This window comes from Neofelis nebulosa, chromosome 2 (assembly GCF_028018385.1).
Source record: "Neofelis nebulosa isolate mNeoNeb1 chromosome 2, mNeoNeb1.pri, whole genome shotgun sequence".
Classification (NCBI taxonomy): Eukaryota; Metazoa; Chordata; class Mammalia; order Carnivora; family Felidae; genus Neofelis; species Neofelis nebulosa.
The window spans coordinates 141,825,637-141,843,535 of record NC_080783.1 but is presented as its reverse complement, the minus strand read 5'-3'; the positions used below and the strand labels follow the sequence as shown (position 1 = coordinate 141,843,535).

The window sequence follows — 17,899 nt, the reverse complement described above, 5'->3', positions numbered from 1 at the left end:
TAGTGCTGCTGAGTCAGTGTGGTCTGTTAATCAAGTGGGGATATAGCAGACGCCATTAAAAAGAAGCAAAGATGTGTAGTTTTGTGATTTATAAGACATTCCCAGACCTGAGGAACTATAACTATTAGGTTATATGTCTGTTACGACTTTATGAATAGTTCAGATCTGAAAATCTTGTTGATTAGTAACAAATTCCTATCATGGAGGCTGTCTCCCCAGGTCTAGATATCATTTCTCTAGAACAACACTGTCCCATTGAACCGTCTGCAGTGATGGAAATGTGCCATGTTTGCTTTGTCCAATATAGTAGCCACACTTAAAATTTAATTTTAATAAGTTAGATCTTAAATAGCTACACGTGACTGACCTAGTGGCTACCATATTGGACAGCACAGCTCTAGAATTCTTCTCCACATGCCTACATGAGTGGCCTTCTATAATTTGTTTTATGTGGAGCGTCTTTTCAACTACTTTCACTTTAGAAATGTCTGATAGTTGGGGCCCCTGGGTGGCTCAGTCGGTTAAGTGTCTGACTGCGGCTCAGGTCATGATCTCATGGTTCGTGAGTTCAAGCCCTGCATCGGGCTCTGTGCTGTCAGCTCAGAGCCTGGAACCTGCTTCAGATTCTGTGTCTCCCTCTCTCTGCCCCTCCCCGCCTCTCACTTTCTCTCTCTGTCTCCCTCTCAAAAATAAATAAACATTAAAATAGTAATAAAAAAGAAATGTCTGATAGTTGATAAAATAAGTATCATTACTGGATTTGTTTTGCAATTGTTATAATCTTCAGCAAGTCTTCGATTTTGTTCCTGTTAGTAATGTATATTTTTTAAGTACGTCCCCACTTTCTTTTTAAGGAACTATAAAAATGAAAAATGTTAGCTATGCAAAGTACTTTCAACTTATTTGACAATGAGTATTATATATTACCATATTTATTTTCAAGCCAGGAAACACAAGAATACATAGGGAAAGTGTAAATATAATTGGTAAATAATGAATGACTCCCAAGTATCCCAGAAGTGTCTCATTTAATTCTCGGTGTGCCAGTCATTGTGGTGTGCTCCCTTGGCATAGTAGGTAGCCACCTACCTGGCTTGATTTCAGGGATAAAGAAGAGCTCAGAACCCCATTTTTGTTACACCAGGGTGAAGGAGGGCCATAGGATTTCTCCAGTGAAGAATCCTCTTGGCCCTTTCTCCCACTTTCCCTCACTTTGTCTTGATGCAGAAATAGATTACACCAACAATACAGATGTATACTTGAGTAAGCATAGTGAGAATGGATTTGGGATCTATACGTACAGATACACGGAATAGAAAAGATCCCGATTATTGTCTGAGGTATTGCCTACTTTGTCACATGGGTATCATGCTAAAGGTGTCACTCTCCTTTTAGTCCTGAAGCCCTTCTTTTTAAAGTCCCTATGTTTGGATTTAATAAACTTCTGGCTAGTGCCTATAGCTTCACTTTTATAGTCTCAGAAAGACCGTTACTTTTTGCTCTTATTTTGGTTTCACTTGGAAAGTCTTTTGAGTCCCTAGTTATGCCCCTGCTTGTGTGTTACTTTGTGACCATGTTTTGTAGGACCTGTGATCTCTCCTGTTGATTCTTATTTTGTTTTCTCTTCCAATGGAAACTGTTTCTTTGACTTGTGCTCTTTGGGCCTAGTGTAATATATTCCTCTTCTGTCTTTCTCTGAGTTAGGTGTTTTAAGTTAGACTTGGCTTTTTCTCCTTTATTTCTGTCATTTTCCTTAATGTAGCCTTCCTTTATTTAACAAACATCCTTTACTTCTTTGTAACCTTTAGTTATTTTCTACCCATTGGGCTTACTTGAAAATAAGGATTCCTGGGGCGCCTGGGTGGCGCAGTCGGTTAAGCGTCCGACTTCAGCCAGGTCACGATCTCGCGGCCCGTGAGTTCGAGCCCCGCGTCAGGCTCTGGGCTGACGGCTCGGAGCCTGGAGCCTGTTTCCGACTCTGTGTCTCCCTCTCTCTCTGCCCCTCCCCCGTTCATGCTCTGTCTCTCTCTGTCCCAAAAATAAATAAAAAACGTTGGAAAAAAAAAAAAAATTAAAAAAAAAAAAAAAAAAAGAAAATAAGGATTCCTTTCTCCTGAAAAGAGGCATAATAAAACAGACTTGGCCACCAAAAAATAAATGTTTAATGCTTTATGATTATTTTGTCTTTTGGGTCACCTAATAACAAGATAATATACACCTCTTTAGGATAGGAGATTTTATCCCTCATTCCTTTATAAACTCCCCCACCACAGATGTATTTATCCATTCAGATGTAGACTGAAGAGACCCTCAGAGATTAAAGACTTGTGGATTATAATGTAGGCATTAAAATAGTACTTTGTAAATTACTCAGATTTTTACTTTTTTAGTAAGGCACATTTATAATGTTTGAAGAAGCCTGTGAATCTTCATAAGCAGCATACTTTTGTATATTCTCTTTTTTACTTAAATCATATTTATGTGTATAACTGTTTTTGATGAAGTCTTATATCTGGGGGAATATTTTATTGGTAAAAATATAGTGGTACAGAGTACTTGTTGACCCCTTAAACCGATCCTGGAACCTCAGTAATTATAGTGTTATTAAGAACTTCGTAACTATAAAAGGCCATAAGTGAAAGTTACCCTTGTCTTTTAGTCTTCATTTAAGCTGGGGTGGGGGGACATTTTTATAAATCTTTACCCTGGAAAAATTATCGCTGGCTTATCATGACTGAGTCATAATCAGAAGTTTGCCCACCATTACCAAAAGCCATGGGGGTAAAGTTATGGCTGAATCCAAGACATTTGAGCATAAGAGAGTGCTTACAGATGTCTGTAAGTCTAATTATTATTTTTACATGTCATTATAAATTTGGTTTTTGGATTTCCTGGCATATTGCACCAAATAGAGTGGAGAAGTATTGGATATCAGTGAAAACCACAATGAACAGTTAGGAACAGAAGAAGGTCTATATGATTGATATGAGTCAAAGCATAGTAGTGGGGAACCATTTAATTAACAGCCCTGAACTTTAGGAGCTCCTAAGGAATCACCATTATAGTAAAGTAAAATTATTATATATAATCAGAAATATTCACTATATTCAGTTTCACAGGAAAAGGTAATAGGTAATTCCTTAGAAGTCCATCAAAAAGATTCTTTAAAAATAATTTCTCGGAAAATGGGATAGTTCATTTTTCTGGAAAAATCATTCAGTATAGTTCATTCTCTAACACTGAAGTACATAAGATGTGGTATTTTTTTGTAGATCAGTTATGTGGTAGGCTAGTCATTCTCAACCATTTTTTTTTTCAATATATGAAATTTATTGTCAAATTGGTTTCCATACAACACCCAGTGCTCATCCCAAAAGGTGCCCTCCTCAATACCCATCACCCACCCTCCCCTCCCTTCCATCCCCCATCAACCCTCAGTTTGTTCTCAGTTTTTAAGAGTCTCTTATGCTTTGGCTCACTCCCACTCTAACCTCTTTTTTTTTTTTTTTTTTTTTTTTTCCTTCCCCTCCTCCATGGGTTTCTGTTGAGTTTCTCAGGATCCACATAAGAGTGAAAACATATGGTATCTGTCTTTCTCTGTATGGCTTACTTCACTTAGCATCACACTCTCCAGTTCCATCCACGTTGCTACAAAGGGCCATATTTCGTTCTTTCTCATTGCCATGTAGTACTCCATTGTGTTTATAAACCACAATTTCTTTATCCATTCATCAGATTCTCAACCATTTTTAAAAAGAAGCTCATTCTTTTGTTACTATGGTAAAATATACATAACATACAATTTATCCCTTTCTACCATTAAATTTTTTTATTGTGGCAAAATGCACATAACATAAAATTGACTCTTTTAACCATTTTTTAGTAAACAGTTCAGTGCCATTAAGTTCATTTATAGTGTTGTGCAGCCATCACCAACTAACCATCTCCACAAATTTTTATCGTAACCAACAGAAACTCTGGACCCATTAAACAATAATTCCTGATTTCCCACTCTCCCCAACCCCTGGTAACTACTATTCTACTTTATAGATATGACTATTCTAGGGACCTCATATAAGTGGAATCATACAGCAGTTGTCCTTTTGTGTCTAGCTTATTTCTTGAAGTTTCATCCATGTTGTAGCACGTGTCAGAATGTCCTTCCTTTTCAAGGCTGAATCCTATTCCATTGTACGTATAGTCTACATTTTGTTTATCCCTTCATCCTTCTGGGTTGCTGCCACCTTTGGCTGTTGTGGCTAATGCTGATGGCTCTGTGTTTCATCAGAGTAAAAGGCAGTCCTTTCAGTGGCTCCCAGTGCCCTGTAGGATTTGCCTGCACTGCTTTCCACCAACCTCTTACTTCTCTCAGCTCTTTTCCTACTACTCCTTCCTCTCTCTCAGTTTTCTCAACCTCTTTTCTGTTTTTTGACAAGGATACGTACATTCCTGCCTCAGTGCCTTTGAACCAGCTTTTTGTGGGTAGGGTTAGGCTAGAGCAGTCTTCCTCTAGACAAACTCCTAATTTACTCCTTTCAAAGTTGCCCAGTTGTCATTTCCAATGAGTCCTGGTCTGGCCTCCTTCAAAACGTAACCTCCCCTAACCGCTTCCAAATTTCCTTACCTTGGTATATATTTTTTTCCATAGCACTTATTTTCTAAGATACTATTTAGTTTACTCATTTCTTGTGTCTATTCTTTATTTTATGTCTCTCCCACTAGAATGTAAACTGGTATGGGCAGGTTTTGTTTTTTTTTTATTCATTAGTATAGCTCCATTACCTAAAGCAGAACCTGACACTGAGCATTCCAAAAGTATTCATTCAATTAAGTAATAAGAACATAAGGCCTCAACAGTTAAAAAAATTTGTCAAAGGCAGGTTCCACAGCTAGAGTAACTCATACCTTTGTTGTCTCCTTTCCTGCTGTGATACATTGCTCTGTAATGTTGTGAGCTGAAATTCTAACCCAGGTTTCTGATTTTTCACAGGGTTGATTAACACTTATATGAGACCATAAGCTCAGAACTTAACCACTCTTGATTACGTTTTTTTCATGTAACTTTACATCATTGCAGAGCGATTTGGTGGCACTTGTAAATATTAATAATGCATATATACTTCTAAGAATCTGATCTGATTCACATTTCTCACTAATGCATAAATTCACTCACTGATTCCAGTTCATTGCAGTATTATCTAAAAAAGCAAAGCAAAATGCAAAAGACCTAACAAAAAGGAGGTAGTTAAATAAATTAGGGTGCATTCTTAGAATGGAATACACTGTAGGCCTTTAAAAATAGAATGGGAGGAATCTGAGTATACTGACTTAGAAGAATATTTGTGATATATTATTAAGTAATAACATATAGAACATACCTAGTATGATTCCATTTTTTTTGAAAACATATACACACATACTTGTTTTCAAGAATTCTCAAAATTTATAAGCTGCAGTCATTGACTTTTAAATGAAAAAAGTGAGTAAATATTGAAAGTAAACAAAAATGAAAGGTCAACCAAACCCTCCACTGCTTCTACCTATTATCACAGTTATAGACAAACTAGAAAGCTTATTGTTAGCAAAGAACAATTTGACTCGAAAGAAATGTTCACTGAGTATATATTCCCTATTAATTCATGGACTGATTTTCAGGTTCGATCTGGGGCCAATGTTTTAATTTGTGGTCCAAATGGCTGTGGGAAGAGTTCACTTTTCCGTGTTCTTGGTGAAGTAAGTACAAATTGGCCTCAAGATATTGTAGTCTTGTTTTGCCATGCAATCTACTACATGGTGAAATTTATAATTGCTCCTCTCCCCCTTCCTTTTCCTTTTATAGTTATGGCCTCTTTTTGGAGGACGTCTAACTAAACCTGAGAGAGGAAAGTTATTCTATGTTCCTCAGGTAAGACCTTGTTTATTTTGTAATCTTTGATTTAAAGATCTTTTCATTTATTTTTTAAGAATTCACTTATAATGATTTTTGCTCTGCCACTATCAGAGACCTTATATGACCCTTGGAACACTTCGAGACCAAGTGATATATCCAGATGGAAGAGAAGATCAGAAAAGGAAGGGGATATCTGACCTAGTAAGGAAATGCTTATGGACTAGACCTACTGGAAATCCTCCATATCAGATTCTTTATCTTAATCAGTTAAGCATTTTAACTGCCAGGTAGTTTATCCTAGCCTGAAAAGCCTTCTAAAACCTTGTCATTAATTACAACTTTCTAAGTTGAGGTAAGATGTTATCTACTTTGCTTAAATATGGTTTGGTGAATTTAACCTGTCTTTACACTATTACTTTTTTTTTTTTTCATTGCCCTTATCTTTTAATTATATGCAATAGTGTTATTCTCTTTAAGCTACCACATATGTCAAAGTTAGCATAGATAGGAAGTAAAGGATTTAGGGCTATCTTTGTGCCACATTCTTTTGTGAAATGTGCCCCTGTAAGTAATATTGGCAGTAGAATAAAGCGATTCTAGTTTAAAAAATAAAGCAAGCTAGAGAATGTTGGTTTACATTATGTGTGATTTAATCTTTAATCATTTTGCTGAAAGGTACTAAAGGAATACTTAGATAATGTCCAGTTGGGTCATATCCTTGAACGTGAAGGAGGCTGGGACAGTGTTCAGGATTGGATGGATGTCCTCAGTGGTGGAGAGAAACAAAGAATGGCGGTAAGTTATTCTTGGACTATATTGCATGACAGGGCAACTGATTGCTTAGGGTCACTCTTACAGTCCAGTATTTTGATTAATCAAGGCACACAGTTTTATCTTAATCTTTTTATTTAGCAAGTATTGTTGAATGGATTAGTTTAAATGATAATAGAAATGCTTGAAAATATATAACTTGCATGTACATTTAGAAGTCTGAAAAATCCATAAATTTTCTAATTATATTACTATTAATTCATTGGGGATTAATTAAAGTTGGGGAAACTTTCCATCACATTGATCCTGGGTTATATGGTAGTCCAAGATGTCTTACATCTTTTTCCTGTTGACCTCTCACTGAAGCTGTTCTTTCTGAAATATCAGAAGGTAGTAGAAATCATCCACTCTAACTTTGTTCCCACTTTATTCTGTTCCTGCCCTTCCCTCTACCATTATGTGTGTCCTGGTTTCAGGGCTCAGTATCTGCTACCCAAAATTATTTAGATTTCTTACATTTTCCTAATATGAAGAAGGGTTTGCAAGGAACTGTTTTAATTTTATGATTGTCTAAACTTATTCCTGATCAGACTTGACTACAGGACACTGCATATTAAGAGTGATACCTTGAGTACTCTGTTAAGAGGGATAACTTTTAAAGAGTCATTTTCTAACCCTGCATACCATAGTTTGCGCAGATCCAGAGGAATTTTTTTTCCAGTGTGTTAACCTTGTGGAAATTAGAACTGTGGCTAAGGAAAAACAGTAAAAGAAATGGCTTATTGCTGAATTGCTTACTCATTATCTTTAGATTCTATTCTCCCTTTTCTGTTGCCTCCTATTCCCTGATACTGCATATTATTTTTCCCAAAACATACCCATTCTATATGAACTTAATAGTGATTTGTCTGGCTAGTGCTATAGCATAAGATTAATTGATAGAGTGAAGAATGAGTCATAAACAAAAGAAAAGAGATGTCAGCCATACTCAAAATGGAAATTGGGTGGTAGGAGTGAGAATTTGAAGTGATTGGGGTTTCTGGAATCAATTTAGTAGATGACTATAGAAATAACTACAAGTCAGTAGAGCAAATTTAAATTCTTGTTACCATGACTTCAAAGAAGATGGAGGGATAAGTCAAGATTCACAAATGGACACAGTATAAATCCAGAGAAAGAAAAATAAATGTGCTGAACTAAGAACTCTATGTGTAGGGTACAGAAGGGATAGTTCTTCTTTGAAGATAAGAAGTTCAAGGTCTGGAGGAGTGAGAGAATATGTTAGGGAGAGGACAAGGGCCAAAGAAGGAGCCCTGTAAAACCAGATGAGCCACTCTGGAGCGCCTGGGTGGCTCAGTCGGCTAAGCGTCGGACTTCACCTCGGGTCATGATCTCACAGTCTGTGAGTTCGAGCCCTGCGTCGGGCTCTGTGCTGACAGTTCAGAGCCTGGAGCCTGTTTCAGATTCTGTGTCTCCCTCTCTCTCTGCCCCTCCCCATTCATACTCTGTCTCTCTCTGTCTCAAAAATAAATAAACGTTAGAAAAAAAAATTAAAAAATAAAATAAAACCAGATGAGCCACTCTAGAGTTGGTTGGGAAATGGAGGAGCTTACCCATGACAGGGCTGCACGACCAAGCCATTGGCAGGTGTGTTCTGTGTAGACCATTGTTTGCAGAACTGACTGAAATTTAAAACCAAGCATATTGCTTTGCTACCTTCAAAAGGTTTGTGGGGAGAGAGAGAAGGCTAATGCAACAGATGTTGATGTTGGTGAAATTGGGCGAAGAGTTTTTGTGTGGTCACTTTACTGTTCCTACAGTTCTGGGTAGGCTTGAAATTTTTCAAAGTAAACAATTGAGGGAAGAGAGGACATAATTTTTATAAGTTATAAAAATTATAATTTTTTAGGAGTAATAAGCTTGAAAGGTCTAACCACCCCAAACAGTGAATCTGTAAGAGTGATGGTTGGTATAAACAGATGAACCAAAGGAACTTTTGGGTAAGGAAAGTCACATTTAAATTTGAGGGAATGGAATAATACCTTTGAATAAAGAGAGGTCTGGTGAACACATTTCTAAAAGTTCCTTGAAAAACGTCAGTGTAAATGTAGGGAAATGAGATTATTATTCCATGATCTTAGTGAAAAAAACCTTAATTTTGGTATAATTTTCACAGAGTTCACTATTAGCTGGGAATCCACTCTGTGCAGGCACTGAGATAGGTGCCTGCCCTTGATAATTGAGTGAGGAGATACAGATATTCTCAGCTATCTCACACACAAGGCAGTCTTCAGTTACAGCTGTAAGGAAGGTGCACTGGGATAACACGAGGGAAGGATTGGTTTTGCGTGGCAAACTCTAACTCTCCTGGCAACCCTGTCAATTAAGGTACAGACAAGGGAAAGCCTTGCAGGCTACTGAGTGGCAGAATGGAGATTCAAGTGCAGGTGGGTCTGACACCAGAATTCTTGCTCTTTTTTTTTTTTTTTAAAGTTTATTCATTTATTTTTGAGAGAGAGAGTGGGAGAGGGGCAGAGAAAGAATCCCAAGCAGGCTCCACACTGTCCTTGTGGAACCTGATATGGGGCTGAAACCTATGAACTGTGAGATCATGACCTGAGCTGAAGTCAGATGCTTAACTGACTGAGCCTCCCAGGCACCCCCAGAATTCTTGCTCTTGACCAATATGTGATACAGCCTCCACTGTCCAGGTGGACTGTCTGTCCAGTTCCCTTCTCTCACTGTCTGTTACAGTCTCAAGTAACATCTTCCTTCCTTACCTCCCCTGCACTTGTTTGGGCCCAGCCATTACCAGCCAGGGTTGCTCTACCCAGTATTGTAAGTTGCAATATCTTACTTCTCTGATTGATAGTTATCTTTCCTACTCCTCTATTCTTGTTCTTCCTATTTAGTAAAGTTTTTTTTTTTAATTATGAAAAAGTATGTATGATAGAAAAGTTGGAATATTTTTAAAAGTATAAAGAAGGGCCAAAACCCCCCTTACCAGAGATACCATTGTCATAAAATTTTTAGTGTTTTTTAAATCCATTTTTGCAATTCTTTTTCTTTTACCTAATTGGCAACTGTCTCCTTGCTTCAGACACCCTGATATTTTGAATATTGACCCATCCCTTTTCTTATGATTGATAAGTCCCCTTCTGACTCTTCCTCCTTTCTGTCCAGTACAAACTTAATAATCCAGGTCCTGGCACATAGAAGGTACTCAGGTAGTATTTCTTAAAGGAATGAACAAATGATCCCTTCCCTTTAACTTCCTTTCCCACTTTTTGTTTCCTCTTATTACCTCAGCCTCAGCCCAAGAGCAGTTGTTTGCCTTGGCGTTTGTGTACATAGGCTCCTGAGCACAGCTGAAAGATCAGAGTGACGGGGGTTGGTACCGTCACGCTTTCATGGCTTCCAGTCTTCCAGGGGCTCACAGCACGGTCGGGCGGTCATTTACTTACTTTTGCCCCTCTCTCTTATTTTCCACGAGTATCATTTATAAACTACCAATCTCAGGCTTTCTACCTCATTGCCTACTCCATGTCTCTCTGCAGAACAGCTCAACTTCTCCTCAGAGGAGAAAGAGAAGCTGTTATGTCAGTGAGATGACAGCTCATTTTTATTGAGTGCTTAATAGGTGATAGGCTGTAGGCTAAGCCCTCTCCATTCAATTCTCACTCACAAGTCCCCTGGGGCAGGAACTGCGGAGTACCCCGTGTATGGAGGAAGGTGAGCAATAGCACAGTGAAGTGTGCTGCCACACAAGGCTGGGGGTGAAGGTGACCACCGAGGCGTAGGCGGTGGCGTGTCCAGCTCAGGTGGCGGTACAGCTGCAGGGGTCATGGACTTATTCACGTCACGATCTCGTACTGTGGGATCAAGTACTGACGGCGGAGTGGGAGAGAGACACGTGAGAAAATCGCTACACGATGTGCTGGGTGTGGTGAGGTAGGTATGCAGAGACTTCCATGGGGACACAGAGGAGGGGCATTTGTGGAATGCCTTTAGATAACCAATCCTCTTCATTGAGCTTGCACTAGGCTGCCCTGACCTCCCTCATTCTGTCTGTGGAGGCTATGTCATCCTTCCTCTTGAGAAAAGCTCAGTGTCTCCATGTTTTTGGACCCTCTCTCCTCTGACTTTATCATATTCTTTCCTTCGGTTATGCACATGTGCAGACACACACCCTGTATTCAATCTCTTCTGGTCCTTCTCTTTCAGAAAGACATTCCAGGTCTCCCTGATCTAAAAGGCAAACTCAGCCTTAACCTCTGTCGTCTGTACCTTTCATTCTCTGCACAGCTGAACTTCTTCATAGTCTATACTTAATGCTTCCCCTTCCTCATCTCATCAAATAGATACAAACCCCAAGAGAGCTGCTTATGTTCTGGCCATTAATTTATCAAATATTTAAATGTTTCCTTCATGCAAATATCGAGTGTACAGTAGTGATTAAAATAATCTCTGCTTATGCAAATATACTAGCCTAGAGGAGTAGACAAAGAAACAAGACAACACACAGTTCAAAACCTATGAAGCACTGCAGAGATGTTAAGGAGTGACCCGCTTAGATTGTGGGACAGGGGTCAGGGTAGGTTTGAGGAGGTGGTCTAAACAGAAATTTCAAAGATGTGAGAAGCAGAGTGCGGTGCGGTGTTTGAGACCTAAGAAAAATGACATGTGCTAAGCCTCTTTGGCCTTAGATACCTTGTGTCCTGGTCATGTTGAGGTTAGAAATGTTGAGGTTAGAAAGTAAGTAGGAATCCGATTATGCAGGGTCTGTGGGCCATGCTAAGGAGTTTGGGTTTTGTTCTTAGTGAAGTGAGAAGTTGTTGAAGGGGTTTAAGCAGAAGAGTGAAATTCTTGGATTTACATTTCTGAAGAATCCTTCTAGTTACAGGGAAAATGGATTGGAGAGGAGTGAAAGAGGAAATAGGCCATTTGTGGTCCTCTAGGCAGGAGAGGATTGTATTCTGGGCTGAGGGCATGATTTTGGAGATGCAGTAAAGTGAGTGGACTACAAAAGACTGAAGGACTTACTCGAATGGACTAAAAAAAATGAGGGGTAGGAATGTGGAAGGAAGGAGAAGAAGGGAAAGATCAAGGAGGACTCATGGCCTTCTAGGTTGAGCAGCTGTTTGATAGTGTGATTTGCTGAAATGTTTAAGATGGGGGTGGAGTACATGAATGGATTTTAAGGGGAAAATCAGATAACTAAGTAGAAATATCAAAGAGGAATATTTATATATCAGTCTTGTAATTAGAAGAGAAGGATGGGCAAGAGATACATATTGAGAGTTTACAAATGTAAATAATACTTGAGATAATGAGATTCAATGAGATCACTCAGACAATGTAGGAAAAAGAGGAAGGGACTTAGGAATTGGCCCTGAGGAACCCCAACATTTAGTGGTCCAGCAGAAAAGAAAATGCTGGAAAAGAAACTGAGGAAGCAGCCTAAGAAGTGAGAAGAAACGTTAAGACTATGGTGTCACTGTTACTTTCTCAAGAAGGAGGAAGTGGTCATCTGAGTTGCATGTAGCAGAGAAGATAAATTGGGTAAGGATGGAAAAGTGTCCATTGGTCTTGCAACATGGCGATCGTTGTTGGGGGCTGATGACCAATTGGAATATCTGTTAGACAAAGGATCAGGGTAAATAATTCCCAGAAAATAAAATACGTATGGAAAATAAATGAGCAAATGTTCAGCATTTGTGCCAATCAAAGAAATGGAAGCTGTAACGATCTTGATGTTAATTTTTACTTACAAAATTTGCAGAGCCTTTAAAAAATGAGCACACCCAGTACTGACCTCAGGGATATAAAACAGGGGCACTCAAAAATAATTGGTGGAAATATTAATCGGCAGCTTAATATCAATTGCCATGACTGAGGTAACAGAATATTTAGAAGTAAACACATATTTGCACTTGAGCCATCTAGAGTCTGAATTCCAAGATTTGGTTACAATATATACCCTCTAATCTTGTTTAGAGAACTTTCTCTGATAGTTTGAAACTCAGCTTCATTTCACATCACATCTTAAATGTTTTGATGAACTCTTAACAGTATTTCCCATGTGTTACATTTTCCCCATTGTTTGGGAAGACAGTAAAAACAGGTTTTTTGATATTGTTTCTGTTTTGGGAAAACATTTTTTAAGTTAAAATAATTTTTGTACTTCTTTTACAAGACTAAGTGTAAATCTAGTTGAGCTTACTAGTTTTTGCATGTTGTGATTACACAAAATATTTCTTTTTGTGCTTCAGATGGCAAGGTTATTTTATCATAAACCCCAGTTTGCCATTTTGGACGAATGCACAAGTGCTGTGAGTGTGGATGTGGAAGGCTACATTTACAGTCATTGTCGAAAGGTAAGCACTTCAGGTTCTCAGTTTTAGGGTTTATGTCATTCTTCTCTGTGTACTCTGTGTCCAGCGAAATATCTGTCCAAAGAGAAGATTTCAAGTTACTAAGTAATGAAATTACTATCAAAGAAGGATGTATCGACTTTAATAAAGATTTCAAATGATAATTAGTAGATATGAATAAAAGAAAAAGAATTGTAAATGATTTCTGTATATAATTCTTTAGCCGTATCTTAGATTTGAAACAAATAGTATATTTAAACTTACTTCCAACTTTCTTACCAAAGTTTCTTTTGGTAGCCTTTTCTTTAAGTAACTATTGAGTGGTTACTAGCAGTATATCCTAACCATTCGCAGCTCTGTGTAAGTAAACGAAGTACAGGAGTCTTGTAACAACTTGTAGCTGTTCTTTGGGGGTTTAGAGTACACATAAAAGGTCATATCGCATATTTACAGTGTGAATTCCTACCCATCAGTGTTGGTACTAGCAGCAGCAGCAGCAGCATCTCCCGGGAACTTGTTAGGATGCGGACTCTCTGGCCCTACCAAGTCAGAGTCCACGTTTTAACAGAATTCTCAAGTGCACATTAAGGTTTGAGAAGCATTGGCATGATGACAAAGGAATGCATGGGCTACATTCATCTTTGTAGGAAGATTTTCATTACTGATTTTATTTCTGTAATGGTTTGTTTTCTATTCTTGAGTCCGTTTCAGTCATTTATAATTTCTCTATGTATTTGTTCATATAAACTTTCAGATTTATAGGTATTGGAGGTATTTATAGGTATAGTCCATTTGATCAATGATTTAGAGGCTGGTAGTTTTGACCATGCGACTTCCCCTTACATCTAGTTGTAGGCTGTGAGTCCCCACATAAGATGTGATTCTCCTATAAAGCATAGATTCCATTTAAAAGAAAAAAGTTCTTATGGGACTCCCAGTTGATAATTTAGCTTATACTACTATAACAGCAATTGAATATGTATAAGTATGAAATCAAGTATGAGCTCCTTGAACTTAGAGCTGATTTACAGCCACAGAACTAGTAAATTCACAAATTAAGTACAGACAAAACAGAGTTTCAATTTGGTAACATTAAAGAGACCTGTAAATACTATTTTGCTGAAACCAAACCACTGGCTTAGGATTTAATTATGGAAAGATACAGTCTGAGGTCCAGATCTTATATTTTGAATTTTGTTTATGTATCTTCAGCAATTCTGACAAAAAGAATGCTTTCATTAAGTTGAGATCTGATCCAATTATTGTGGAATCATAAGAATAAATAATTTCTGAAGTGAGCTCTCAAAGATTAAATAAGTGTTGTACCACTGAAATGTATTTTATTAGTAACTTATTTTGTCATGCAGTTTCTGACCAATTTGAGAACCTTTCCACGTGACATCCAAAGTCACGGCGCATTAAAAGTTTTAAGTGCTGTCACTTTAAGTAATCACTTGGTACCAGCAGAAGTATAAATCCAGACTTGGGCACTTAAATCTCATGTCGAAATGATCCGGAATGTACTTAGGCTAATTTTTAAAAAATTATCAAAATGAAAATAAAATTAGAACTCATGATGGAATTTTCTGGATATTCTGGCATTTATCTCTGTCAGCCTTGAGAGATCCATTTTAAGAAACCATGATCTAGAGCAGAGTTTCTCAGTCACCGCTCTTCTGACATTTTGGGCTGGATAATCCTTAGTTGTGAGGGGCTCTCCTTTGCGTTATAGGATATTTGGCAGCATCTCTGACCTCCATTCATTAGATGCCAGTAGCTCTCAGTTGTGACAATCAAGAATGTCTCCACGACATTGCCAAGTGTCCTCTAAGGGATAAAAATCCTCCCGTCCCCAGTTGAGAACTACTGATCCAAAGCATCTGTAGTTATATTGATTAGTGTTTTGTTTTTAATCTTTATTACAGTCTAAATCTTTATATACAGTTTAAAAACCAATAAGCTTTTTGGGGCGTCTGGGTGGCTCAGTTGGTTAAGCATCTGACTCTTGATTTTAGCTCAGGTCATGATCCCAGGGTCGTGGGATTGAGCCTCCCCCCGCCCCGCTCCCATGTTGGTCTCTGAGCTGGATGTGGAGCCTGCTTAAGATATTCTCTCTATCTTTCTCTCGTTCTCTCTCTCTCCCTCACTCCTTCCCTCCTTCTCTCCCTCCCCTTCTACCTCTCCCCCACTCATGCTCACACTTGCTCTGCTCTCTTGCTCCCTCTCTCTCAAAAAAAATTAAAAACAAAATAAAAAAATGAAAACCAATAAGCTTTTAAAGCCACAAGATTTTTCATTATTTTGCAGCAAGCTCAACTGGGTAGCCAGACCTTGCCTGAACTAACAAAAGATATTTAAACTCTTAGACATCTCAGTATCAGTGTTCTTACATGCTGCCACAGAAACATTCATGTGTTTAATTACAGAATTCTTTCCCAGAACCCTCCGGTGATGATACTACTACTTTTCCAAAATCTGAATTCCAAGACCTGTTCCAAAACAGGGGTTCCAATAAAGGATTATGATCCTGTATTTGAAAAACAGATGTACTGTAGACAACACTATATTATATAGATTTAATTTTCCTGATTTTGACCTTTTGCTATTTTTACTGTTCTTGTACTCTTTTCATATATTTTTCGCAGTAAAATAGGAAATGTGTTGGGATGTATATTTTCTGCTCCATACAAAATAGTATACTTAATGCTAGTACCTGTTAGTTTTTTTTATTTTTTAAGACTTTATTGATACTTGTTTGTTTTTGTTACGTGGTCAGTGGTCAGTACTTTGCATTACCTTGAACATCGGGGCATCCATTGTAATTTTTTCTCTTTCACATTGATTTTTAACTATAGCTTCTGAAGACAGTCATTTTAATAGCTTAAAAATATATACTAGTTTAATTTGTGATTCTGTGTTATTGATGTAAACCTAAATCATTTTCTTTCTCTTAGGTCGGCATCACCCTCTTTACTGTGTCACATAGAAAGTCTCTTTGGAAACACCATGAGGTTTGTATTTCTTAACATTGAATGGTATAGGGGAATTTTATCTTATTTAAACATGTTCATTCAGGTGGTTATATGCTTTTAGATTTCTTGGTGTATGTTCCCTTTTAAATACATACCTTGAAGTACAAAAGGTGATTCTATTTCAGGTATATAAAATAAAATCGGTTTTTCTTAAATATTATTGTAGTTGTCAGTTTTAAAAGTTCTAATACATATAAACAAGCCTTCGTTGTATTTGAGAGATACTAGAAAACCACTTGTGGTTCTCTGTTTTTATAAATGACTGTTGTATAATAACTGACTAAAATTTACACAACCTTATCACAGCTATTGCTAAGTAAAGTTTTTCTCACCACCCAGTATTGGCAGGAGGGGAAAGAGTCTCGAGGATTAGATGGCAGAAGGTTTAGGGACATTTTTAGTGAGATCATGGCTATGAAGGGGAAACTGAATAATGTCGGCTATGTTTACCATTGCACTGTAACAAAATAGAATCATTAAGTAGTCGCTATAATTTACACAGAGATTGCGTGAGGATTGCACTGGTACAATACCCTATTTATTCTGGTGCTTAAGCAGAGCCATTCTCGGTGTGGCAGTTCTTTTCAGCTCTTGATGTAAGGTGATCACACCCCCAAACTAAACCCTGTTGATTCATTTTCCCTCCCTCCCTACTTTTTCTCTTTCTTCCTTCTTTTTCTTCCTAAATGATACATTTTAGGTAGAAGAACAGGTTTGAGAAAAATTAGAACAGTGGTATAGGGTATCTTGTGCCTTAAAATACATACCTCATGGAGCAGCGTTTTCACCAAGTACTGGGCTACATAAATGTCCTTGAGGGATACAGAGTACTGTCTTTACCCCCAAGAACCTTATGGTTTATGTGATCGTGTACAAATGATCAAATGAAGAGATGGGATTTAAAGTCAGAAAACCTGGGTTTAAGCACCACTGTTTCTGGCATCAGTTGCTTCCTTCATTAATAAAGTTTCTTATCGTTGCCTTCCTGTCTCCTAGATTACCATGAGGATCAGAGAGATAGCCTCTATGAAAGTGTTTTGTGAAAAATAATGGAATTCTGTATAGCTGCTTGACTTTTAAAGATTCTTTTTATGATCTTATGACATAATTTGACCATTTTTTCATGAATGAAGTGAGAAAGTGAATAACAAAGCAGTTTAAAAAGTGTCCAGGCCTTTGTGTTTTCTCAGGGGTTCATAAACATTACAGCCAGAGGGCTGTGAGAGGACTTGGGCTTGACTTCCCCTCTTTTTCTGGTGGTGCACACAAGCAAAACATCAAGAAGTGATTATGTGAAGGAGGGGTGACACGTTACGATGTCAGAGGCCACAATAGCTAAGAAATAACAACATAGAAGATGGAAAAACAAGTCCTTTCTGTAAATAAAAAGCCACTAAATAAAACAGAAGCCTTTGTAACTGCCGTCCTAAGTGTCTTCAGTGGATAGGGTATATAGGAACTCTGTACAGCTCTTTTCCTCCTCTGCTAAGACCAAGAACTAACAAAAGCCTTAAGTTAGAGGTCCCACACTGATCCAGGAAACCAGATAAAGGAAGTATTCAAGACTGCCCTGTTGGTCAGTGTGTTTTTACACAACCAAGATCAGATCCTTGTTTTTGTGGAGTTACAGAAGCATTCTGATTTGTAGGAGGCTTATACATTTGGTTCCTTCAAGATAATAAGGAATTCTGGTATTTTAGTTCTCATAAAGGAAAGTACTATATCCACTCCAAGCAGAATTATATTGTTGCTATTTTTAAAAAGATAAGACGTCTTCATTTAGTCTTATTACCTTTCTGTGTATAAAACTTTTGAAGGTTTTAGTAAAGCTT

General features: G+C 37.8%; 1 protein-coding gene across 6 annotated transcripts in view; it reads left to right on the top strand.

The window, feature by feature from the left end:
* The window catches only part of ABCD3 (ATP binding cassette subfamily D member 3), a 113,141-nt gene that overhangs the window by 93,555 nt on the left and 1,687 nt on the right, over window positions 1–17,899 (top strand). For all 6 annotated transcript variants that reach the window (XM_058716492.1, XM_058716498.1, XM_058716495.1 and 3 more), the window contains 6 exons: window positions 5,656–5,733; window positions 5,840–5,905; window positions 6,002–6,091; window positions 6,566–6,685; window positions 12,934–13,038; window positions 15,990–16,046. In XM_058716492.1, the coding sequence (XP_058572475.1) occupies window positions 5,656–5,733; window positions 5,840–5,905; window positions 6,002–6,091; window positions 6,566–6,685; window positions 12,934–13,038; window positions 15,990–16,046 (516 nt within the window). The remainder of the gene's footprint in view (window positions 1–5,655; window positions 5,734–5,839; window positions 5,906–6,001; window positions 6,092–6,565; window positions 6,686–12,933; window positions 13,039–15,989; window positions 16,047–17,899) is intronic.